The 26,051-nt window shown below is 47.2% G+C and overlaps 1 protein-coding gene across 3 annotated transcripts in view; it reads left to right on the top strand.

Annotated features, from left to right (window-relative positions):
* plecb (plectin b) overlaps positions 1 to 26,051 on the top strand; it is a 93,085-nt gene that overhangs the window by 803 nt on the left and 66,231 nt on the right. For all 3 annotated transcript variants that reach the window (XM_062565347.1, XM_062565348.1, XM_062565350.1), the window contains exon 2: positions 959 to 1,160. In XM_062565347.1, the coding sequence (XP_062421331.1) occupies positions 971 to 1,160 (190 nt within the window). In that variant the 5' untranslated portion in view covers positions 959 to 970. The remainder of the gene's footprint in view (positions 1 to 958; positions 1,161 to 26,051) is intronic.

Below are 26,051 nucleotides of genomic sequence, written 5' to 3'. Positions count from 1 at the left end.
ATTCCCCTTACTACTACACACTAGGCACTGTGGAAAGAGGTTAATGGGGAGCAGGATGCCATATTTAGTGATGCGATACATCACTGCGACACAGGTGATTTCCATTCTTCTTTGTCACTATTCATCAGTAACCAATACTGTGCACGGAAAGCGACTGGGGAATGTTTAACCAGTAGGCAAATGTCCAATACCAGTTGGTTAAAGCTACACCAAGCAGTTTGATGAAAAGTGTTATGCGGGATTAAAGGAGAACTCAAATGCGCTCGACATTGCCGGCCAATTGTGCGTCAAAGTGATCATCACCTTAGGGTGCGACTGCCGGGGCCGAAAGGTCCGCAGGTCTGTGGAGTTAAGATGAGGGCCTACCGGACCTCTAAAGCGCCCCACAATAGCAGCTGCTATCATGAAACTCCTGCATCGGTGACTGTTGGTAGTGTAGCTGCATTGTGGGTATCGCTGGTTCTGCAGCATACCAAACCGGGTGCAACAATGTCATGGGAATGCAATTCTAATTAAATGTATTTATGCTCGGTATGAATGTCTTTTTTTTTTTTACCCATCCCTCATCTCCTGATCAACGGGTTTCTCAAGCCCAATGGAACAGTGGAGCTGCAATGTAACGTCTTCTATTTTGCATGGGGGTGTGAAGGTCCATGCAGTGCCGTTATCATGGTCATGGAGCCATCGCCACACGGCACCAGAACATTGTGCGTCTGTCCCTGCCTTTTGCATTTTATCGCACTCTGTTTTGGCTTTTATCTGCTCATGCATTTCAATAGCGGTTTTAAAGTTAGGAGCGCGAGGTCGCAGCAGAAAGGAGATAGCCGACACAATGGCTGGCGCCTGACGGCTTAAACGAAACCTGGACGTCTCTCGCCAACTGTGAGCCCGTAGTTAAAAAACAAACAAACAAACAAGCATGGCAGTTCTTAAACTTCCATCTTTTCCATCTCGGCAGTGAAGGAAGGTGATGGCGACCCGCAAGGACCGACGCAGGGATCCGCCCCCGACGGAGGAGGGCCGCGGCGAGAGGAGAGGCGCCCCCTGTCCTGGAGACACCCTGCCCTGGAACCTGTCCAAGCACCAGAGGGTGAAACGCTCCAAGTCGTCCTCGGGGGAGGTCCTGGATCCCGCAGAGAGGGCTGTCATTCGTATCGCAGGTAGGGTGGACACCGCTGAGGTGATGCACAAGTGCACCCCAGCTACCTTTTTACAGGTCATTTAGCAATAGCGTATGGTCGGACACGGCAAAAAAAAACCTCTCAAATTCATCCTTCAAAAGTTGGTGATTGCACTTGTTGTGCGTGGTCACATGTGCAACAGACCTGAGACTTAATGCCATAAGTGGTCCATACAACAATTTATTTGAGCTTATTGATAATTATTATTTTATTTTTTTAAAGACCAAATATTGGGAAATGTGAGTTAGTGTGATTAGCAGGAATAATGTGTGTATTTAAAACTAATCTCCATCAGTGGGTGTTGAATAGCTCGACAAAACCAGCTTGCTCACCTCTTTGTAAATCACCCTTCACGATCAAAGCAGAAATATCTTTATTCGTAATGTTGACTTTTCTACTTCCGATGAAGCCATTCTTCATTCATGAATTACCCGAGTGCCATTGTCCTGCTGGGGGGGGGGGGGGCGTGGCCTTGTTTACATTCTGGGAAGAACTTATCACACCAAATGACCATTTAATCAATTGGTAGAGCCCTAGATTGGAGATATTGATCCACTAGTTACAAATTCCACATTTCTGCTGTTCCGTGTCTCATCTCTGCAGCGAGGTGAACCTGGGGTTTGCACACGTCACCATTGTTGAATTACTCTATAGGGATGTCGATGAAGTAATAAGTCATGAACTTCTTTGTGGGGGCTGAGGACAGATTTACATGCTCGGTGGGATGCTCTTTTTTCCCTTTGTTGCCCTACTCAACATTTGGAGCCGCCTTGACCTGTCCAGTTAACCGTGTACTGAGACATTCTAAGCAAAAAGGAAAAGCACACAGAACATTAGTACGTGGACATGTGTTTCCTCTGCAGACTGCTCAACAGGATACACACTGCACACACTAAGGAAAGGGCAGCAACAGACGCTAGTTTTCCAAGGGTGAGGTGCTCAAACAATGGGCTGGGATCCTGTCCAGTTTGACGCATATTTTATTTACACTGTGGGTGGTAAATCGTCATTGGAGAGCTTCAAAGGTTTATTAGAAATGCCCGGCCATAGTCATTCCTCATCGATGCCGGACATGACTTACATCAGTAATGTAAAAGTACGACACTTTAAACAACTGAAATCAACCTTCGAGTGATAAAACCGTTACAATGGTGTCAACGCTGTTAACTGTAATGGCCTCCACTTCATCACATTGCAATGCGGAGCAGTAGTGCTCAACTCGGCATGCTGTATATACCGTAGATACGTGCAGGAAAACATGTCTATTTCTATTACGTCCCCATCATTGTAATGTAGAGCCCTCTTGTTATACTTTATTTTTAATAGGCCAATTTTAATAGTTTAATTAAGTTTGTTTTGGCCGGCTGGGGAAGAGGAAGTTTGGATAACTCCAGCAGCAGCGACAATGGACCTGCGTCCACATCCTGCACTGCTCTTCCTCCATCCGTCTGAAGGCCGTGTCAGACTGGGTCAGCACCCAGCACCCTGCAGACCGACTAACCGGCTGCATGTGGAGGAGCGTGTGCTGAGCGGCTATCACGCGTGGACTTTGTCGGTTGTGTTCAGTGATTAGATTATGTGTGGCTGAGGCAGCACTCTACACTTTCCGTGGTTCTTCAAGAGCATCAAATCCTCCCGTCCGGGTCGAGAAATCCATTTAGCAGACAGCGTTCGTATCAACGGGGATACGTGCCAAAAGTCATGCAAGTCCCCGTAGTAAAAAAAAGTCAAATGGTCCTTTTGAACAACACGTTGTGTGTGTGTAATGTAGTCCAGTTGAATCCTGCAGCTTAGCTCAGCATAAAGACCCGAATGAGGGATGAACAGGGCTAACCTGGCTCCGACATTAGAAAGGTGTGATTAGCAATGAGGATACTCTGTCTGCTTTGATGTGAGAACTCGGGACAGGACTGTCCAGTGTAACGTGAGACGGGCTGGACCTGAACGTTTTATCCTGATTACCAAGGAGCTGGTGGTGTGCTCGGGCCGGGTCCTTACACCATCGACCCGCAGCATATCGTCTCCTCCTTCTGTTATTGTAAAAAGGAGTTCAGAGGTCATCTCCGATGTGTACTTTAATGCTCAAAGACTGTCGCCATGTTCTGCAACACAACTCAACATGAGGCCAAACACTCCACCCTGCCACCTGGTGGTTGACCCCTGCTTATTTAAACAAAATAAAAAAAACTTTTTCCGAGGTCATTTATTCATTATGGCCATGGCTATGATCTGATACCGCGCCGTGGCCTAAGCTGTACAAGTTTACTGTGGAAATGATTCATGTCGATGAACAGAGCCCAGCGGTATTTAGCTGATTTATCACTTGCTCTCTGTTGCCCATGTTATGCTGTGACAGGTTGCCCCCCTCTTTAGGGTGTAAATCGTCAGTAGCCACAGACTCAACAGCCTCGCCCCTCGTCGGCTTTCACAATACAACAATAAAACCTGTTTAATGGGGGATTTAGCGCTGAATGCATTCATCATATTGCGCTTTCCTGTTGCCGTCTGCGGATCGGTCTCTATGGTATCCAAAGTGTAAACTTAACCCCGGGGGGGGGCTGCTGTTTTCTATACAGTCGTCTTGGATCCCAATGCCTTAGTGAATGTCCTCACCATCAACTTTCCTCCTTCTATTATTAGTCCTCCTTTCAAACAGCAATAAGCCGTTTGCCCAGGAGATGGCAGCTTCTGCTAAAGAGGCTGGCCGCCTGAAAGTCTTCATCCTAGAAAGTCATCACTGCTTGTGGAAAACATGTCTCATTCCCCCCCCTCCCATCACCATCTCGTCCCGAATAGGATTGACCTCACAAGGGTGTTCCTTGTGTGTCACGCTCATCGAAGGAGGGTGTTAGACAGATTTGACCCTTGCATGCTGAACCTCACCACCGGTTTGGAAGTTCTGTAAATGAGCCGTAGCAAAATGGACAGACCCAGGAGCAAAAAGGACAAAAAAAAATCAAGCAATCACTTATCACCACTGTGCATCAGTGCGTTTCAGCAAAACGCTCTTGTGCAGAAGAGGGAGCCAGGTCTGGTGCCGGGCTCCTCTTGCTGTTATTACAGCACCATTGCAACTTTTGCAGCACTATTAATCATTATGTGTGTTGTACTTTGCTGGTGTGTGTGTGTGTGTGTGTGTGTGTGCGTGTTGGCTCTGGCATGTTTTTTTCACCCATATGGGAGAAGCTCTTCCCAAAAGGTGCTCTATCTTCTATTTTCTCGGGAGTCAGCCACACTAGAATATCAAGTGAAAAAAATGTACATTTTGTGATGACGTGGTCAAACGTGATGTTCTACATATTGGTGTGTTAACTGCAGTTTTGTAGCCTAGTTTGCTATGTTGGCCTTTCCCCCCCTGTTGTTTCACAGTCAGAAGTTACACACTGGGCAAAGTACAACCGCACACTGGATAAGACATCGTTAGGAAACCAAAATATGTTTCCAACTCAAAGTCAGGACAAAAATAAAAGACAACTCCGGGACCCGACAACGCTGTTTTAGAAAACTCAATCCAAATCTGGCCACGCCCTAAAGCATCCTTTGCTTTAGGGGTCTATTTTAGACAATCATTTAATAAATGAACATTACGCCGTGTAGAAGTGTACACAGGGTGCAGAGAAAGTCCACTTACACACACACACACACACTTATAGGGTGAGGGTACGGATACAGATATCTGCATATTAAGGGATCCATATTTTGAAATACGCACACAACACATTCAGATACTGTGGAAAGATTGTGTGAGCAAACAGACCAATTCTTCATGAATGTGATCTGGGAAACAAACACACACACACACACACTCCCACATATTTTCACATTCTCATTCAAGCCATGAGCCGGTCACAGTCACAGCTTAAGTAAATAAACAGATCTGCTGGAGACGGATTTGGGAGTGTACATCATGCCGGCCTCTTTGTGTCACCACTATGTGAGTCGAGCATCATGACATGTGGGGGCCCGGTGTGAGTGAGTGATGACCGTGGCTGGGGTGCTAAGCGGTCAGTTTTTAGATGAATGAGCCAGAAGTTTCACAGCCATCACATTACGTGGACTAAAGGACATATGATTGGACCTCATGGGGGAACACCATGAGAGACTGATACACCATATGTAATCAACCGATATGAGGAAGAAGAGGCTTTTTTTATAGTTTATAGTTCTGAGCAGTTTTATCAAAGACCTTCAAGCCACAGTCAAACAAGTGATGCCACTTTCTCTAAGACTTCTACCTCCATTTAAAGTGATACATAAGCATTCAGCCGATAGCCTGAATAAGATGCTTACACGTACATCTGCCCACTCTTTTTTTTTTTTTCTTTTATAAAAAGGCCCAGCGTGTCCTTTTAAAGAATGACGTTGACAATGTGGAAGGCACAGTTGCTGATACACTAATTAAAGCTCATGTGTATTACAAGACGCCTTAAAATGCTTAATTCGTGTTGAAAGGGACACTCAAAGCTGCTTCCTCAGCGCTTATCTCTATGAAATGAACAAAAGATTGTTGTTATCACATCAACTTTCCTCAAACAAATGAATTCACTTAATTGACTGACATTTGACTAGTTTTATTTGATCCTTCACAAAGAGCTTCTCAAGCACACTATACAGAAATAAAGTAGAGAACCCTGCTAGTAAACTCTGTAAAGCACATGGAAACATTGAATGGAAATTGTGTCTGAGTTGTGTTATTAAGAAAACCTGCTTGAGTGCGTGCCTAATTGTTTTCTCGCTAACACAATTTCCTGTTTGAGAGATCGTATAGATACACACACACACACACACACACACACACACACACACACACCCGTGGAGCGGCCTTATCGCGTTTCCTCTCAGGAAAGCGTGCGGGCTGATGTCAGTCAGGCCACGGCCAAAAACGTGTCCGATACCCAGACGGACCTGCAGGGATTTTCCTTTTTCCTTCGTCAAGTCTCCTCCATTGTGGCCCGTGACTCCCGCGCGGGCCATGGAAACAGTGCAGGGAACCACGTCGCCTTTACACTCCCCTCGGGGGTTTTTACGAGGCGCCCCCTTTCGTAAACCCGACCAGACGTCGTTTTCAGATCCCAACGCGGTGTAGCTGGCTTCAGCCGCCGCCTTATGCACACCGCGCCTTTCTTTGTTATTGATGCCACCTATTGCATTGATATTAATCAAGCCACGACAACAGAGCCGCTAAGTGGAACGAAGACGGGGCCACCGTAATTTATTCTGATCTGGGCTGTCATCGGGTCCATACGTTGAATATTCAACGGCGTACGTCGACGTCAAGGGCACATCTCAACTTTGAACGCATTCATTGCGCTGCAGGCATCGACTGTCCCTGTGGCCGGCTGAAATACAAAAGCTAGCTGGAGTGTGTCACTGCGGCACAGACTTTGTTATGAGATTATGTCCTGCAGCGACTGGGTGCTTGCTGTCCAAATGTAATTCAATCCGGAGAGACTTGTTGAAGTTTGAACAGTGCTTTATTATAACATGCATTAATTTTGTTATTGCAATGTGTTTGGGGCTTGGACTCCATCCTGCCGTAGGAAAGACCAGGGGCCGGGATGCTGAGCCGAGCTATATCCCCCCCTTCGGGAGTCCAGACACTGGTGATGGTGGTAGAGAATAAGTTGCTCCAATTTCCTGATGTGACAGGTACTGCTGTAGATTGGAGGTGTCAGGGGTGGTGGCGGGTCGCCTTTGGTGCGCGCTGAAATGACAACTGACAGCAGAGAGAGAGAACAGTCTTTTAACGTTTGCCAGCCCTGATGCAATTGGTTTACGGTAACATCACCCACATCTGGTTGGCTGGTACTACCTGACCCCGCCCCTAATCAGCTGGCCGTGTGCCCCCATGGAGAGAGGAAGCCTACCGAGAATGGCAACGCCTGTCCAGTCTTCCTGACTGAATTTTCGCCTAAGCTTCATTTCAATGAGAGCATTAAGACTTGGCCTTAGCATCTTTGAATGAATAAAGGACGGCTGAGCTTTCAGACTGTTGGGATTGTTTCTCTTTTCTCTCTTGGAAATTGTTCCTGGCATCTCATTCTGAAATTTACAAAAACCTTATTGGCTCCACGGGAAGCGAGGAATTCATTGATCACAAAGCCTTTTATAGGAAAAACTGGAGCATGAAGACCTGAAACGCGTAACGTTGACACATAGTGAAGTCACTTCAGGAGTCGTTCTGGACATCAGTGCATCCATCAATGAAACTCTGTGTGTGTGTGTGTGTGTGTGTGTGTGTGTGTGTGTGTGTATATAGCATCTTCCAAAGAGGTCAGAGCAGTTTAAAGTGCTTCACGGGTTAATGCGAAGCCAAACAGAAGACCTATGACTGTGAAAACAACACATCAACCAGAAAAAAAGAACAGCAAACAATTTGAGACCAATGAAAAAAACCCATTCGTTTTTAATTAAAAGCCTTGAGTCTTGTGTCCCAGGATCAAACCCAGTTGAGTTGCATCCATGGCGTTGGCCTGACTGAGAGCATCATGTGACGTCTGCAATCCGCACGCGGCTCCTCTCCCATCGCTGCTGTGCAAGTCCAGTCTTTGTATCTTTAAGAGGAGGGGCCTGACATTTATATTTTTTTTTACTGAGCCGGGCTATGGGAGAGAGGAGGGGTGGGGGTGTGAGGAGGGGGGGTGGTGGGACTGTGGAATGAGGCTGCGAGCTGTGGAGGCTTCACACACAGCTGAGAGAGAGCAGAGCGAGGACAGCGCCAGCTGCCAACGGCACAGAGAGCTTCCCCCCAAAAGAAGCAGACCGGCTGAGGAGGAGGAGGAGGAGGAGACGAAGAATAAGAAGAAGAAGAAGAGGAGGAGGAGGAGAGTGAGAGCACCAGCATGGCCGTGTACGAGCCCGCCTTCCTGCCTCCCAACGCCGAGGAGCAGGACTTCATCCAGGCTTATGAAAACGTCCGGGAGAAGTATAAAGGTGGGCGCCAGGATCCGCTTACAGTGATGGACACACGCCACCGTGTTTGCATGTTTGTAGGCGGAGACGCTTTCATTCGCGTGTTCTGTTGGGGCTGCCTTTTAGTGACTGCACAGGTGCAGTCATGTGACGGTTCTCACCGCGCCGCTGTGTGTGTTTGTGTGTGTGTGTGTGTGTGGAAGCGGAGCGGCCCGTGCTTTATTGGTTGGCCCTCGCTGTCATTCTTTCACGCTGCCTCTCTTTGCGCGCGTGTGTGTGTGTGTGTGTGCGCCGCCGAGCAAACAGCCCCCTTGACCTCTGACCCCGAGAGAGGGTTCAAGTTGAAGTGTGATCGTTGTCCGGCGGTGAACAGGTGGCACGGTGCTGATTCGTCGCCGTGAGCTCAGGGTTTCCCTCCATCTGCCTCTGCGGGCCGTCGCTAGATCATCTCACGTACTTTTACTTCTTCTGGGAGTCCTGGGAGCAGCGATTTTGAAGGATGATGATGATGATGAGTTGGTTCAACAGAGCGAATCGGTCCCATCACTCCTCTGTGGACCAGCATTCCACTTTGGCCGGCAGCGTCCTTCAGGCGCTTTCATCACAACGTTTGGTTAAGGTTTCCCTCCTGTCCATATCTGGTATTAATATTTTCTCACTCTCCCCTCCACTAGTTGTTTTTTCCTCCTGCAGATATGCATCTGTTTCATTTCAACATCATCAGGAAGAGGAAAAGCTACTCTATAAATATTGCCCCAGTTTTCTGTTTTTCATCCCACTCTCTCTCTCTCTCTCTCTCTCTCATTGAGAATCTGGCAACCGGGCTTTTGCTCAATTACTGTCGCTTATTTTCTCTGTATAAGTTTTCTCTCTTTTTCTTTGGTGGGCGGGTGGGTGTATTAGTTTGGAGGTCCCGTATCTCCTCCGCAGCGTCACTGCTAGAAAGAAAGGAAATCCACAGGACGAAGGGGGCAGGCTTCTACGTGACACAAACCAGGAAGAAGGCGCCGCTATCACGTTCAAATAGCGCTCAAGGGCTTCGGGGCCGGTTCGGAGGTCGCTTTGTAGAGAACGGAGAAGGACTGATGGGAAACTGACTTCCAAACAACAACGTCGGGACTCACTTGCCAGACGTGTGCATGCTTTGTGTTTGTGTCGTCGGGGCTGTTTGTGTCCCAGGAGCAGCCTCTGTGGCAGGTGTTTATGTTCCAGATGTTGCGCCGGGTTCCCCCCCCCTCGACGGCGTCCACCGAGGGGTCTGCTCTCCTTATTAAGGCACACGGACGACACAGCCGACCCCGAGAGCTCGTTCCTACTTTGTTCTCCTTCTACTCTTTACAGGCGGTAAAACGCTTCCCGTAAATAGTAATTGTGTAAAAAGTACTTTGCACATTGTGCAGGATCCCTGTGCATCGTGGCACATGAGCTATGTTTATGTGGCGTGTTGAATGTTAGTCCTTCTGTTTGGAATCTGAAGGTGTCAGTGTAGAACACAACAGGCCGTGTGTGTGTGTGTGTGTGTGTGTGTGTGTTGGCATATACCTCCCGATGCTTCACAATGGAAAGCATTTGGTTTGTTAACATTCTCAAGTCACTCCGCAGCACCAAAGTCCCCGCGTTGCTCACAGTCATATTTATAGCTCCACAACACAACCAAACAGAACTAAATATCCGTCCTTGTCCTTTTCAACACGAGGCCACAGACATGGTCGTTATTTTATCTCCAAAACGTGTTTGTTGAAGAAACGTATGTGTTCTTCGTACCGGCACAAAGCAGCTTGTGTTTCTACTATCGGCCGTCCGATGGGCAAAACCCACTCGACTGGCTCCCTCTGCAATCTGATACCATGTAAAACCTTCATTTGATGTCTCATGGTATCTTCAACATGCCGCCATGCAAAGAAATCATTTGCCTACGTAGTCACAGGAGTAGATACAGCACACAACTTCAAGGGTTGGATGTTTTCCCATTAGGGAAAGACAGTCCCCTCATTGGCCAATATTAGGATAATTTTAGGGGCGGGCTCAACGTGGTTCATCGCTTTGATCCAGAATATCTGGACAACTATTGGATGAATTCCCTTTTCCCAATTAACATTTTTAGTTCAAAATAAAATGTTTAGTTGACTATTGGATGGATATTGATGACTTTTCATTCCGTTTCCTTTCATCCATCATCAGGTGAACATTTGGATTTGTTGCATATAATAATAGGGGAAATATATGAATTGAATAGCAAATGTTCGCATGGCAGCGTGCTGACCAGACAGTGCCAGACCAAAGACATAATAAGCTGAAGCGTCTCTTAACCTGCTAGCATGGCTCAGTTAGTCGAGATGGTATGGCCCTGTTGGAGTTGCGATCCTTTTAATTAAGGCTTTTATCTCCCTCATCGCTGTAAAAAGTAGAGAAAAAAAACGACTAAGACTTCCATTCTTATTTGTAGAGCAACCTGTGCTACAGGTCATTATTTCTTTATGGTAGAAATCTGACACAACAATATAAAGAATACAAACAGAAACGGGGATACTGAAACTGAAGACCAAATACCTTGTTGGATTAAATACATAAAATGCTTTCCAATCGGGTTAAAATGCACTTAATGTCAGTCGGTCTGCTGCTCCCTAATGGGCCTCGCGGCTGTCTCATGCGGCTCTGGCCGTCTTCCCACTGTCCTCTGGTGCAATTTGTGCAAGCAGCTGATGCCGATGTTGCCGGGCGGCCTGAGCGGGGGGCGGGGGGTGGGGGGGGGATTGACCTGTCGGTTGGACTGACCCCCCCCCCCCCCCCACCTGTCTTGTGTCCTGCAAGGCTCTGCTCTATGCCCCGCAGGGCTTAAAATAACGCATAAATTTAGCCAGTGACCATGTTCTGTCGGCCAAATAGAGGTTATTTTTAGCTAGCGTGATTGTCTGCTCGGGGTAATTTAAATTCAAGTTTCTCGGGGAAAACGAATCAAACATTTGTAAATTAGTAAGCGAAGTCTCGCATTTGTGTGACAAGAATATAAAACGTGACAGATCGCGTCTATGTTTTCTATTTTTATGAACGACTACGAGGGATTGTGTTCAACAGTGTGTGAGGGGAGAAGGGGCGTGGGAAGCGTTTCATCACACAGAACTACGAATGAATCTTTTTAAAAAGCCGAGAGGCGTCTCAAGTAGTGTGTGTGTGTGTGTGTGTGTGTGTTTGCATGCTAAAGTCATGTGTATTTTATGTGCGTCTCGCTAAAGCAACTGAGTGAGTGAGTGTCCGGTCCTGCCGCTGCAGATTAAAATATCATTTCAATTAGAAAAGTAGTTTTTCGGCTCCCGAGCGGGAAACGTGGAGCTGTCCTCGTGCCGTATCGTCACCTGTGTGTCAGAGGCCTCTGTTGGCTGCCGCCCAGGGGTTGAGGAGTGTTGACCTCCAGAGGAGCGCCCCTTGAGAAAAGCACTCACTTATGCAAGGCCAACATTTTTTCACTCATTACTCCCAAAAAGAGACATGTATAGTTCCACTTTCACTCCTTTCATTACAGAGAGAGACTGATACAGTAATAACAGCCGTAGGAAAGGATCTGACAACGTCCCTTTACTGAAGAGTAGAGGCAGAGTTCTGAATACCGGTCGGTGGATTTGCATCTCCACTAACTGTCATTGTACACCGTCACTACTGTCCAAGCTAGACCTTCGTTACAGCTGCAAGAAGATGAACTAGACCGAGAGTCAGCTGCTCCCTGAGCTTTGAGCTGACACCGTTTAATCAAGTTAGGATCGCGGCCTTTATACAGAACAAGAGGTGTCCCCTATTCCACAGTTTTCATAAACACAATGACCAGCCGTGTCAATTCAACGTGTGCAGCTTATTTTCCTTCCATCCTCCTGCTCGCTAGTGCTGAATTCTTGTCGCTATGCACAGCTCCAGGGGAGACGTTATGGAAAGTAGGCCGTTGGTTCAAGACTGTAGATTAGGTGTGTGTGTGTGTGTGTGAGCGTCACTGTAATGGAACTTTTCTGTTATAATATTTCATTTTTTTATTCCCAACCAACAGGAAGTGCCACGTTAAGCTTGTGCAGGGCGTGTTGCAGCGTGTGTGTGTGTGTTTGTGTGTAGGTGGGCCATGCTGCAGCTTCGCTGCTGGATTTGGTACATTTGTGTTGCCAAAAAACAAAAGCTTTTTGTTTTTTTTCCCACGTGTCAGCATCCTCCCTGGGATCAGATCAGCACTCGCACACAGCTCAAACCGAAGGCCACTGTGGGGCAGGGCCTGATAAGCGCATCAGCTGGGATTCCTTACCAACATTGTCATTCTTTCGAGAGAGAGAGAGAGAGAGAGAGAGAGAGAGAGAGACACGCTCCCCGGTCCGTCGACCCTCCCATTACACATTTAAAGTTTTCACAGAGCAGAAGGTCCTGTTCTTTTGTGCTTGAATCTCTGGTGTTTTATGACCCTTAGTTTGCGACTGTAAGCCAGAAAGGAGGTGAAGAAATGGACAGAATAGAGAATGTTGACAAGCGACAGGGAAAGATGTTGGAATCTGTGGAGCAGACGGTCGATATAACCTGAGCTACAGTACATAACACAATATTAACAATGTAGTGAGATGTTATGACACAAGACCAAATGGTTTCCTCTTTTTTTGTATCAGACGCCGAGGGGCGGGACAAAGCGGTATGTAAACTCAGTTTGAATACATAGTAAAGTGACCATATACGGCCCCAAGCTGTGGTCACATTAGCACATATCAACTGCTTTTTAACTAACTAACTCAATGTATTAAGAACCCAACTTTTTTTCATAACTCGCATTTTCCTAATATAACGAGTTGTAGGATCTGTTCAAGCTGTTTCTTGACCATTGGAAACACGGTAATGCCTTTTTGCAGCGTCCCAGATGCACGACGTCGGGGATTTTTGTTAAAACTGAAATTCAGACCCAGTGATTTATGCGCTGCCATCACCTCGAACCGTCCCACGCGAACGTGATGCTAATGTATTAGGACCCCACACGCATTCACTGAATCCCATTGCACCCTGACTAACCGGCTCGACTATCAGAACGAGAGGCAGCTTTCATTTCGTCAGGCCATCGCACCGTCGTGCGTCACACCGGGGGCACGATTTGCGTGGAGAATACTCGGATTGGAACACCTGGGCTGCTCCTGACGTAAAACGGACTCTCTGCGTCCTTGCTTTCGACCGCGCGGTTCTCCCGGGTCCAGTATCGGTCTAGGACGCCAGCTTCGAGGCTTCAATGAACTATGAAAAAAAACCTGAAGCATCCCGACGTAGTTCAGCCTAACACACACGCATGCGCGCACGTTGGTGCAGCATACTACTGTAGATGGAGAGGTCTTTTTAAAAGCCAGAGGAGTCACCACCTCCAAAGCTCGGAGAACATTCCCTCCCCCTTAGATTCCCATTCCTCCCCTCTCCGGTGAAAAGCAAACTGGACTGAGGTGCCTGCGTGGGTGTGTGTGTGTGTGTGTGTGTGTGTGTGTGTGTGTGTGTGTGTGTGTGTGTGCCTGATTGTGGCCAAAGTTTAACGACATCTCCCAACTAGCATCTAGAAGCCTACTGTTATATCTCCTTTGTTTCAGGTACGCTAAGATGAGCTAATCACCTCGTAGCTTTACCTCCATATTTACCCTGGCAAAACACACTTAGTCGTACCTTGCTAAGGTTTTTCCACAGATTAAACTCATTTTTGTACTTGTATTTTTTGAATGAGTTTACAGATATCGTGTGAAAAGATCGCTATTTCTTTTTATTTGAACACTGGAATGTCTCCAGGTGCTCTTGTTCCCGCACTGTGACAGGTGACTTCATCCCGAGTCCGCCTGTGTAGCAACATTTGATCCTCTCAAAACGACCATGAATCTAGTTCCCCCTCGTGCCCTTATTTTGGAAATTGTTGGGGAAGTGTCCCGGTTCAAAGAGTTCCTGAATCGGCCTCCATACTGTAAACACCAAGCCATTTTTTTTTTAAGTTTGAAAGAAAGCAGACGGACAAGGACCGGGGTTCTGTGAAAGTGAACAGTGCCCAAGCTGTCTGACACACTTTAACGGTACGTCTGTCCCACTGGAGCTCGAGTTGACAGAAACCTCTGTCTCCGCTGTGAAGGACCACACTGTTGGGAGAGAAGACAAGAACCTTTTTGATTTGCTCAAGTCATTTCATTCAAATTGAATCGCCGACAGATTCTGGAAGCCAGAAGCAAGTGGAAACATTTCCCGCATTATTAACCCCCCCCCCGGTACCCAAAATAGACTTTTGAGTTATCACATCCACCATGAGCACTAATGGAAACGCGCCGCCGACCACGATCCGACGCGCCGAGATGTGAATTACCTGCTGATGACCTGTTTCTCTCGGTCGGCCTTGTCGCTTCCTGACAGCGACGGCCAATGAGTTTATTGCTGCTCTCAGTGGCATTCAGGGCAACTGGAGCCGCTCGGCGTGACCCGTCGGCCACACGGGCCCGGGAATGTCCCCGAGGGCAGGTCACCCCACGCAGCTGACAGCGGGGGGGGGGGGGGGGGGAGAAATGCGCACACGCACACACTTGGGAAAACACACTGACACTCTCGACTTGAAGTTTCTTACAACTGAAATGCGCACACACACACACACACACACACACACACACCCTCTCGGGGACGGCAGACACGCCATGAGGAATAACTTGTTACATTCTACTCTGTTAGCACAGCACTTAATCTCTTTGGGTCTGGGAGATACCGAAGCTTGTTAGCAGCTCCAAATACCTTCCGCAGCCGCGTCCTCCCCTCCGGGCTTTCGATAGAAGATGCGGCTGGCGAGAAAACTACCCTAGATGGCGTGGGCCCGGGCTCCATGGTTTCGCCAAAAAGGGCTGCGCAAACGGGCCTTACGTAAAAAGGGGATGATCTGTTTGAGAGACAAAACAGCTCCTGAGGGGGAAGGAATCCAAACAGGGCCTCTCCGGTGGGTCGGTGGGTCCGGTGGCGGGGTGTGCCAGTACCGGGGGGGTCGAAGTAGAAACCCTGGCGAAAGAGAGCAACCTATAAAACATGCCCCTGGTTTGCTTTCCTATCTCAGAGTTCAAATCACAGGTCACCCTGTCGGCTTCCTGGAGGGCTGTAGCTGCACCATGGCCCAAGAACAGCGGGTGGCTCCGTGAAGCCTTTCATCTCGTCAAGGTTCTGTTGTCTGAGGCGCTTAGTTGTTGCAGCTGTTGTCACCGTTTTAAAGGCCGTAAGCAGGCACGGCGATGCGAAGCAGAGCCACAGAAGCTCACACGAGAAGGGGGCTGGAAGGCGCCGTGGCCATCGGCATGAATCCTAAACGGCTGGACTTTTACACTCATTCCCAGCCTGAAGGCCAGGAGGGACGGTTCTCTGATGTGACGTGACACCACGCCACCCACTCGGCTGACGTAAAGGACGGGGGAATTCCCACAGTGCAGTATGTCTCGTGGAGTCACGTGGGGGGCTTCGGATAACATTCACGTCCTTATTAACGAGTGTTTCCCAAGAAGACTAAAAAAGGCAAGAAATCCCCCAAATACAAACGTGGAGCTTCTTCTTTGAACAGATTAATAAAGATCAACTGTAAAGATTTAATTCAAATACTGAATTCAAAGTGACCGTACTCTTCCTCGTCTTCGCCAAGGGAGCAGTTGAAAGTCCTATAATCCTAATAATCCTCTAGTTATGAGGGTGGACTGTAAAATAATTGAATGTCTATTAGCTCTGGAATAGAGACGGACACACGGCCTGTCAGCTTTGGGAGGGCCGACAGGTGTCTAAAAGAATCACTCCGTCAGGACGCGTAGGGAGAATCCCTCAATCCCTCAATCCATCGCTGGAGCAGAGCTTAGCGACAACCAGCCGCCCGAAGCTTCCCGCCACGCAGGTCGAGAAAAAGACGACGCGCCACTCGGAGAGTGTGAGAGAGAAGACACACAGGAAAAGTGTGCTTCTTCTCTCCTGGCCGGGTGGATCTATGGTGGCTTTCAATAAGGTCTCTGCTAATTCAAGGACACGCTGCCTGATATTAATGTTAATTTTTCAAAATAAAAAAGCCCAGTATCTATAATTTTTTCCCCTTTCACTTCTACCAGAGGTGTCATTCACATGGAACACTCATCTGGTGACCTTCTCAGATCCCTGCTGTACCTCCAACATTAAACAAAGCACCAGCGCCCGGCCCCACCAGTGCAATCAGACTGGTTTGAATGGTGACGAGAGCCTCTGCAGCAGTGTCATGCTTTTCCATCCACACCCACTGGCAGACCCCTGGAAGCATCACTTAGTGGAATATTCATATTGGATGGATCAGATTAGATTAAGGCATTATTTGACATTTAGATACCCTTGATTGTTCATGATCTTTCTGTGACGGTACGTTCTAGTGCTGAAAAGGATCGAAGCTTGCTGGTAACTCCTGGTTGAGTTGATTTGGGCTTCACAGGGAAAGCACAGCCCCTAGTGGGTCCTTGTCCTCACAACAACAGACCCGACTGTCAAAGAAAGCGGAACGACTTTTTAAAGACTCGTGAGGATGATAAACCTTCCGGGAACATTTACAACGCCAGCTGAAATGGACGCGTATTACATTCCGTTGGTCGGGTGGATTAACCCCTCCCCCCCCCCCCCCGGTAGCTGAATCTAAATAAAGATGAAATGACAGCATCTCTCCTGTGATGGTGTTGGTCCAGCTCTAAGCAGCTGGTGGTCAGTAGGAGCCGATGAGTCAGAGCTCGGGAGGGGCACAGTGGGGACCTTCTGGGGCCGTAACTTGTTCCTTGTCCACCGCAGAAATCTCTGAGTAGCACCGTCCGCCCCCCCCCCCCCCCCCCCCCCCTTTCTGCAAATAGGATGTGAGTCGGAGCAGAACCTTCCAGGCTGTTGGTAGGGAGTGACTTCACGCAACTTAAAAGCCCCGGCTGGGACCTGCTCCTGGGTGTTTTTTTGTTTTTTTTTAAGGGTGGAGCACGGGAGGAAACCCACAGGGGGTCATTTGCTCCGTGCCCCCTTTTCCACTCCCGTCTCGACTCCCAGAATTCCTCAGCAGTCACGCTTGCATCAGCATGGAAGGAAGGTCAGCACCCCGTCAGGGTTTAAACAGCTGCATGTTTGGCTGTTGACGCCGATGGATTCCTTTTCTTTTTAATCTTTGCCACACGCTACATTAAAAGCAGATCAAACCATTATTTCATAAACCGTCCGATGGCCGTCGGTAAATTCCAGCTGACATAGCTGGATGTCTAACAAAACTGTTTCCCCCACACCACAAAGCCCGTGACCCGCTGTGTTCAGTCCGTCGGATTAGCTTTTCTATCCCGGGGCTAACGCGGCGTGCGCTCTCCTCTCGCCGCTCTCCTGGCTCTGAGCCGGCGCGTCGGGCCCGGGGGGGGGAGTGGAGTGGGGGGGGGCTTTGAGTGGCCCGGGTGACTCCAGACAGAAGGAATGTTTTGTCTGGATGTGCACAGCGGGGCTACCGGTCTGAAGCAGACCCGAGCCTGAGGGGCTGCGAGCCATCCAGCAAGGCGAGCCGTAGGTGCTGAGATAATCGGCGAGGATGGGTTTAGTGAGGCTCTGTCACGCGTGTGTGGCCCGTGAGATACTAAGAATTAAAAAAACCTGGTTCTCCTGGTGGTTAAAGTCTGGGAGCCTTTAATTGTGAAAAGAAAATCTTTTATAAAAGAACCCACATGCGCACTGTGGAGGTAATGCAACATTAGCTGTGCAGCGATACAGTGAGAAAGGTGGCTTACTCAGAGGCTCAGAGGAGATTTCCACGGGGGGGGGCCTTAACAAATAAACCGTAGCCATTTACTCCGGCCGCCAGTAACCTCTTGTGTCGGTTGGCAGCTTCCTCACAAACGGCACAGGAGCAAGTAACCTCGGCCTCCTCATCACTCTCACTCCTCGCGAGACGAGGATGAAACGCTGCCCCGGTGTAAGACGTGACCCCCTCGGGACGTGACCTTTTTGAAGCGGTTTTGCAAGTCGTATGCACAGTGATTAGGGTGAAGTTTGGTTTTAAAGAAGACACTTTGCATGCGGAAGTGGATGATGTCATGTTAGGACGAGGTAGCATTAGATGAAATAAATCCGAAATAAATGAAGGCTCAACTTACTCACAGCCTTTATTGCATCTAATAGTTGCTGCTGAATCCCACTGTTAGATTCCCAGTCTAAGCAGGGAATTTACTCCTCCATTAGAGTCATTATTTGCGGTTGAACATCCAGCTGCAGGCGACGCATTACTGTTTCATTACTAAACAATTCAACACGAGACAGGAACAACGGCACATTGCTTGTTTCCTGATGTAATTGTTCCCCCTTCAGGGCCCCGAATGCTTTTATTAATGTTTTTCATTTTGTTTTTCTGACTCCAGTTCGGTATTCTTTGAACGTGGGACAAATGTTCTAACAAATGATCATGAACAAAAATAACGTGTTTGAATATATTTTTGGAAATACATTTATATTTATTTTTGTAATGTTGTTAAACTAAAGGATCATTTAGTTTTTCATTTGTTTTTTTTTTCTATGGTTACATGGCATGTTCTTGCCCATGCAAATTGCGTAATGGGCAGTTTGTGGTTTTTTGTTGTGTGTACCCGTTCTGCATTTAAACAACAGAAGCATCCTCTTAGGGACGTTTGTTTTTCGGTTCTTCCAGATGGTAACACACAAAAGGTGAGTGAAGTATCATCGACGCTTGGTGCGCATCCCCCTGATTATATTACAAAACCATCAGCCCAAATGAGCTCGCTTCATTTCCTTTGGGGTTGCTAATGAATTTGGTCCATGAAGATTTTATTTATTCCTATTTCAAGACCAGGAGTCGCTAGCTGGATCCACTTTTAGGAAGTAACCGTTATGACTGAATGTTTGCCGGAGCATGGGATTTTAAAGATGCATTTGTTATTGTCATTAATAACAATAATAATGACTGTAATACTAGGTACCTATTGGTTGCTTTCAATTTTCTTTTAATATTGCTGACATTATTTTGTCAGTTTTTATCACTTTTTTTTTGACGAAAGCTTCTACTGCTAACCTGAAGGAGAAAAAAAAAAAACCCTCCTTTACAATGGCCTGCATGAAGTACTTTCCCTGCATATTGCTGATAACTAATTCCACACACAGTACATCGCTGGTTGCATCGTCTGGCCTTCGTTGATGGTGCTTGTTCGTAGTGGAGCAGGGTGGACACGGGTCCAGAGGCTTGCTGATGTCAGCTAAAGCCTGAAAGCCTGAATGTGTGTGTGTGTGTGTGTGTGTGTGCGCGTGTGTGACATCCGGTTGTATTGCCTGTTGTTTAACAAAACCTCAAGAAGTACTCTGATGGGCGTCACAAGCACCACTTTGCAAACACATACAAACGCACGGGATGGAATTCTCCTTCACTGTGAAGAACGGCCCGACTTCCACTTTCCACGCTGCCAACAATGTGTCCGTCATTTCCTCCAGACGTCCATCACGCACCATGGGCCACCAAAGAGCTGAATTGGCAAAAAAAAAAAAAAAAGCAGATAACCGATGATTGGAGGGCGGATTGGTTTGCTATTCTTTATTTACTATATGTTATTTTTATTTGGTACATTCTCGTCCACTGTGCTACTGGCTGCGTGATGTCAGGGGGGCTCCACTGGTAGCTGACCCACCACAGAGGGAGTCGTTTATTGACTCAGGGAATTTGGGTTAGGGTTATTTTTTTTAATTTTTATTATTCCCACATTAAAAGCTTTTCCGCAGGTTTTTAGGAAATAATGAATGCTTTAGGTGCATGGAACAAATAGGAGGTTTATAGTTTGGCCAACAAGCTGAAGGTACAAAGGATTCTCATTTGAGGATTTTACTTTTAGCCGTCTGAATGTTACTCATTGAGCACAATACATTCTCAGACCACTACAAGAAATAGCAGCAGGTGTGTCTGTTCCCCAGGACGGAGCACAAGGAGCCTTATTTAATACATTCTATCATCCCAGCAGATGTGTAAGGGTACAGCCAGATGTCATTCCCATCCTTTGGTACTTTTGTTACTTTTATACTGACCTAGCATGTCTGAAATGCCTCTGGAGGTCACTATTACATTCGAAGATGCCTCTCCTGCGGTTTTAAATATTTTTCCTATAACTCACTCCAGCTTGTAAAAAAATCAATCTGCTATAGGATGAAAATGATTCTTTTGATGCTTTAGACATTCATTTGTTAGTTTTCCAGATACATTTTGAGCCATAGCATATACTTATGTTAGCATTACATATGTAATATCACAAAAGTGTCTTTTCCGGTTTTTACAGGACAACTGACGGTTCAATTATATAATTCTCCTGTTATATATCTTTACTGTATTCTTCATTTTATCTTTACCAAGGATTAATCATCTGAATGTCAAACAGGAATGTAAATTGTGTGATTTTTTTTTTTTTTTGTTAAAACCCTACTTTTGCTTATTTCTTATTTTTTTTAAATACATGGTGAGATTCTTCTCAAATCACCAGTAGTGCCAAAACAATATTTGATTTGCATCATATTGTACGAGGCTAAAGCTTTTTCTTTGCACCCTTTATCCGAGTTGAAAGAGTTTTACTGTGTTGCTTACAGCAGCAGATTCTCACTAATGGTAAAAGTTTAATGAGGCCTGAGCGAGTCTGTTCAGGAATTCGAGAGAGACAGAGGTTACATCTCCCCTCTTATGTCTGTGGTCGGCCCGGGTAGCAGGCTCATCCTGGCATTTACTGCAGGGATCTGGGTGTGGCTCTGCGATTCTGTTCCCATGCATGAACACACACACACACACACACACATATCTTTTCCTCTTTTTTGTTCAACAAATGAACCACACTGGCCTCCAAACTCTGCCTTGTACATATCTGAATCCCCCTCCTAATGTCACAGTTGTTCTTCAGGTAATCTACTCTCTGTCCTGATTGGCTGGGTTGTGGCAAAGCACGTGGCTGTTTGACTTACTCTGAATCAGTGTGTTTTGTGACTGAGAAGACTGTTTTTAGGTGGGGAAGAAAAGAGGAGGGGACAAGGGAGGAGCTTTGCACTGTTCTGATGCTTGGACACACAAGAGTGTGTGTGTGTGTTTGTGTGTGTGTGTACACACTTGATGTACCACAGGAACCAAAACAGAGCAGTGCCGGTCAGCCGAAGGAGGAAAGTGACCAAAGAGCTACTGAAGTGACTTCGCAGCTCTGCCACTTAGGACACAGGAATCTACTTAGAGAAGACATCAGTTCTCCCTTCAGCTAAACAAGGAAGGAGGCAAATCTATTGAAGCATCAACATCAGCATTTGCAACATTCCTGTCAGCGTTCGGAGGCCATAGCGGGACCATGGACTACACCAGGTCCATCCAGAACGAGATCGCGTCTCTCAAAGGTATTTCTACATTACGGATCCAAAATGTGTGTACTTTACTGCAGGCTGATTGCAGTGAGCGGGAAGGAGCTTTTTCTTGTGCCCGAGGGAGGGGGTTGTCACAGGCATTGTTTGAAAAGCAGCGGAAGCTCCAAATATCCACTAAGCGCAGGCACGGTGACTGTGCGTGTAACAATGGCATTCTAAACCCGAACTAAGCGAGGATTTAGGTGGACACAAGCAGAAAATAAGCCTCTGTGTTCCATCACCGCCGTCTGCCCCTTTGTGCTGTTGACACAGAAAAGTGTGTCACGGCATCCCAGGCGTGTGTAAACACTGGCAGACAAACACTACAGGAGAGCATTAGGGCAATGTACACCTGTACCTCACATTGGTTATGCAAAAACCCACCGTGCAAATGTAAACCTCGTGCACGCGGCGTCCGTGTCAGCGCGTGCATTAAAGGCGAGGAGGGGTGCGTTTGTTTCGATTATCACGTGGAAGAAAAGGTGTTTGAGCCTTTTGCCGGCAAACTCCTTTTTCTTTTTAGCAATCAGTTCTTTTTTTTTTGTCTATTTCTTTTCGTTTCATCAGACTCTCCCACAGTAATAGTCATTTCGACATGTGGTCTTTCAGGTTCTACAAGACTTGTCTTGAGCTTTCTGCTCCCTTAACAAGGGAATGCTAAGAATTACATCATCACAGCGAAGCTTGTCTGGCCCGGTGCTTTGTCGCACTGATGCTTGTGATGATGGAGGTGGGGGGGGGGGGGGTGGTTGCGTAGGTGTGACATGTCTGAGCAGAGTGGTGTATTGCTTAGCAACCTACCCCTTTTACACAGCCAGGCGAATGGAGAAAGAAGTTCAAGTCAGTTTAGCTGTGAGGAGGGGTATTAAGGTGGGTCGCTGTGATTGGTCAAAACATTAGCATCAAGGAAAAAGAAAAGAAGAACCCCCCCCCCCCAGCAGAACCCCTGGAGATGATATTTTAACGGAGATGTTGCCTTCTCTGTCGCCAGTGGAGCACTGCAGCGGTGCAGCAGTCAGCAGACATCCATCAATAGGATCATGCTGAGCCCAGCTTAATAAATTGAATACGAGACCTCCAAATTAAGTTCCAAATCATGGAGAAGCAAAGGAAATATGGAAATGTGATCTGACGCCACCCCCCAGCTCCGATGGGCCTGGGTGGTGGTGGTGGTGGTGGCGGCTGTCCGGGAGATCTAGTGGTTATAATAATGGCGCAGGATGGAGGTGGTTATATGGATTTCCTGTGGAGGAATGAATGAACGCCGTCTTAACGCACATGCCACGCAGGAAGCATGCTCAAAATATGAGGGTGATATCAAATCACGTAATGAATTGATTGAAAGCCCAACAGTATTTACGACCGAAACATCAAGCGAGCCTGTCGGGTGTCATCGGTGCACCGGAATAAATCTTCTGTAATGACAGCGGTGTCACCGCCTGGCGCTTTCGGTCCTCTGTAGCCGCCGCGTGTCAGTCTTTCGCACCGGCACGCTAATAGCAAACTATTTATTACATCTCACCATGGTGCAATAGGTCGGGACAGCGACCCCAAGGGAGAAGCAGGGGCCAGAGGGGGTGTGTGGTGTGATCCCAGGAAGCTGGTCAATCGTACCGTGATGTGATCTCTGTCTCTGCATGTGTGTCCCGTCCTCAGATCGATTTCAGTCTCAGTTACACTTCCTGGGGGGGAGGGGGGGGGTCTGCAGACATACATACATTCCTTTGGCCTTTTGGCTTCAGGTGATATATGTGATATGTGATTACAACACATAATACCTCTCCTTCAAGTAGAAATCCACTTTCTCCTTTTAGCTGTTTTGATGAAGCACCAGTTTTTTTTCCTGAAAAAGTAAAAACTAACGAGTATGTATAATAATGATAATTATTATAGTAAATCTTCTCAATGACAATATTAATTCATATCAGAAACATTAGGAACCCTCCTTCCACCGTCATCTGAAGGAAATCCCTTTTATTATGAAGGAAATGCTCTTTGGATTGCGTATGTCTGAATTGCATTCCAGCATGTTTGGAAAGAAAAATAGATTTTTTTTTTTTCCCCAAACAAAAATAAGTATTTGACCATTTGTCCAGCAGCCTACTGAAACACTGCCGTGTGAACTCATGCTATTTCTTACTCCGACTGATTGCGTGATTATACAACTCATCCTGCTGTATGCATTGTAAAGACCATGTTTTCCCTTAAGGTCTACATTAAAACCTATGAACACACACACACACACACGGCACACTTTTGTCAAGGTGTCGGGCTGGGGCAGGTTGCAGGCAGGACTCAAACGCAGAGGTTTCCACACAAAGTGCTCTTTATTCTTAAACTAATAGAAGACGTGCTCCAACGACGACTGACGTAATACAATGACGCGACAAGGGACAACAGGCACACGGGGCTTAAATACACAAGGGAGGTGCAGGTGATTGGACACAGGTGGAAACACTCAGGCAATCACAGGACAAGGCAGGAAGTGAAGTTAACCCAAGACCACAAGGAACATGAAACTTCAAACTAAAACAGGAAGAGAGACCAAACCGTGACAACTTTGTGCCGTTAACACACAAGTCACGGCCAGAGGGAATTCCCTCACCGATTTGGGGAGTTCCTTGTCTCCTGTCCAGAGTTTTTGTGCCAGACAACGCGGGCCACTGACCCGCCTGTCGAGGCGGCCCACGCAGGCTCTGTTTGCCCACGTCAGACTCTACTGCGCCTCTGTTTCCTGACCAGAACAACCCGTGGCAAAGGTGGCCTTCTGTGCCTGAAGTAAGGGACAGAGGTGGACAGAGAGTAGACGCTGTAGGTAGCGGTGCAATCCCACAGTGTCCCGGTAGGATGACAAAGGGTAGGAAGGTTTCCCAAAAGTGATTTTCCCAGAATGCCGTGTCGTTGTGTCAGCGTTTAAAGGGCTGAAGAGTCCTTCTCTGCTGCTGCATTCATGTGAGCCACGAGAAGTGCCAGTAACAAACTGGGCAGCCACATTGTTACCAGTTTGCTCATTACAGAGAACGCGGTTCGCATTCAGGACGGTTCGGGGCCCGAGTTGGTAATGACAGAGCGAGAGACGCTATGTGTTGTACTTACCTTGCCTCTCTGTAGTTTTTAGTGGTGTGTGTGTGTGTGTGTGTGTGTTTTCCATCAAGTCGTCACTGTAGCCTGGTGGTGATTCTAAGTCACACCTTTTAGGTGGATTTCCCAGTCTAGTCTCTTCCATATGACCCATCATTTCAAACCCAGTTTTTGAACTAAATGATAATATTAGCCATGCTAACAAGGACAACCACATGATGGCTCCTGTGATGTAAAGGAGTTATTGTCCCCTATCCCTATGTTAGCATGCCAAAAACAACTAAATGGCTCTAAACAGCGTGATGCTGAGGCTGAATCACAGGTATTTCATGATGAACCAACGTGTTGGACCAATGGAAATTATTATTGATTAATGCACCAAGGTTGTGCTCCTCATCGATAATTGTCTCTTACAGTATGGATTGATGAAACGGTGCCTTACTCCTGCTTTGTACACCACATCTGAACATGAATATTGATTCAGGCATTTACAATCATTTGTGAATGTTCTTCAATAGGAGCATTCAGCATGAAATGTTTTTTTTCTTAAATGACTAGGTTATTTAGTTTACAGCCAGTACTCAATATCTTGTGAATTATTTCCAGATGCTTGTATAAAATGTTTGTTTCTTGTAAGTAGTGCTATATTGGATCCACGTCTCATCTCTAGGAAACCGAGAGCACAGAGGAAGGAAGGAAAAGTTGCAGGATGCTTTTGAAGAGTCAGGAAGTTGTGGTTGCTTTAATGGAGACTGTAGATATGACTTGAACGTGTTATTGTTACTAAGCCTATCCCCGATGGGCTGCTGTGCAGTCTGTGTATTGGTGGAGTGAGTACTTAGTAGTACCAGTTCACCAGCATTTTGTTCTTAAAATACCATATATTCACCATAATGGGAAAAAAAAAGAAAATGTCGGTATTATAAAAGCAAAATGCTGGTGAACTGTTACTACCAAGTACTCCACCAATACACAGACTGCACAGCAGCCCACCAGGCTGAAAGAGAGCAGAAAGCAGCAGTAAGTCGCAGTCGTTTCCGGTGGGGGTCGGCCTTCGTCAGGGCTGCGCCTTATCACCAATCTTGTTTGTGGTTTTCATGGACAGGATATCGAGGCGTAGGGGGGGGGGGGTGGGGAAGAGGGTCTGCAGTTCGGGGGGGGGCTGCGGATTTCATCGCTGCTTTTTGCAGACGATGTGGTCCTGATGGCGGCCTCCAACTCTCACTGCAGCGGTTGGCCGCCGATTGTTGAGGCGGTTGGGATGAGGATCTTCATTCCAACCCTCACCTGTGCTCATGAAGGATGGGTCGTGACCGAAAGAAGTAGGTCACGGGTACGGTAAGCGGCCAAAATGGGTTTCCTCAGGAGAGTGGCTGGCGTCTCCCTTAGAGACAGGGTGAGAAGCTCAGCCACTCGCGTTGAAAGGAGCCAGTTGAGGTTGGGTTTGGGCATCTGGTAAGGATGCCCCCTGGACGCCTCCCTCGGGAGGTGTTCCAGGCC

This window comes from Pungitius pungitius, chromosome 11 (genome assembly GCF_949316345.1).
Source record: "Pungitius pungitius chromosome 11, fPunPun2.1, whole genome shotgun sequence".
NCBI classification, from domain to species: Eukaryota; Metazoa; Chordata; class Actinopteri; order Perciformes; family Gasterosteidae; genus Pungitius; species Pungitius pungitius.
The sequence above is the reverse complement of the archived record's forward strand: the minus strand, read 5'-3'. Positions and strand labels throughout refer to the sequence as shown.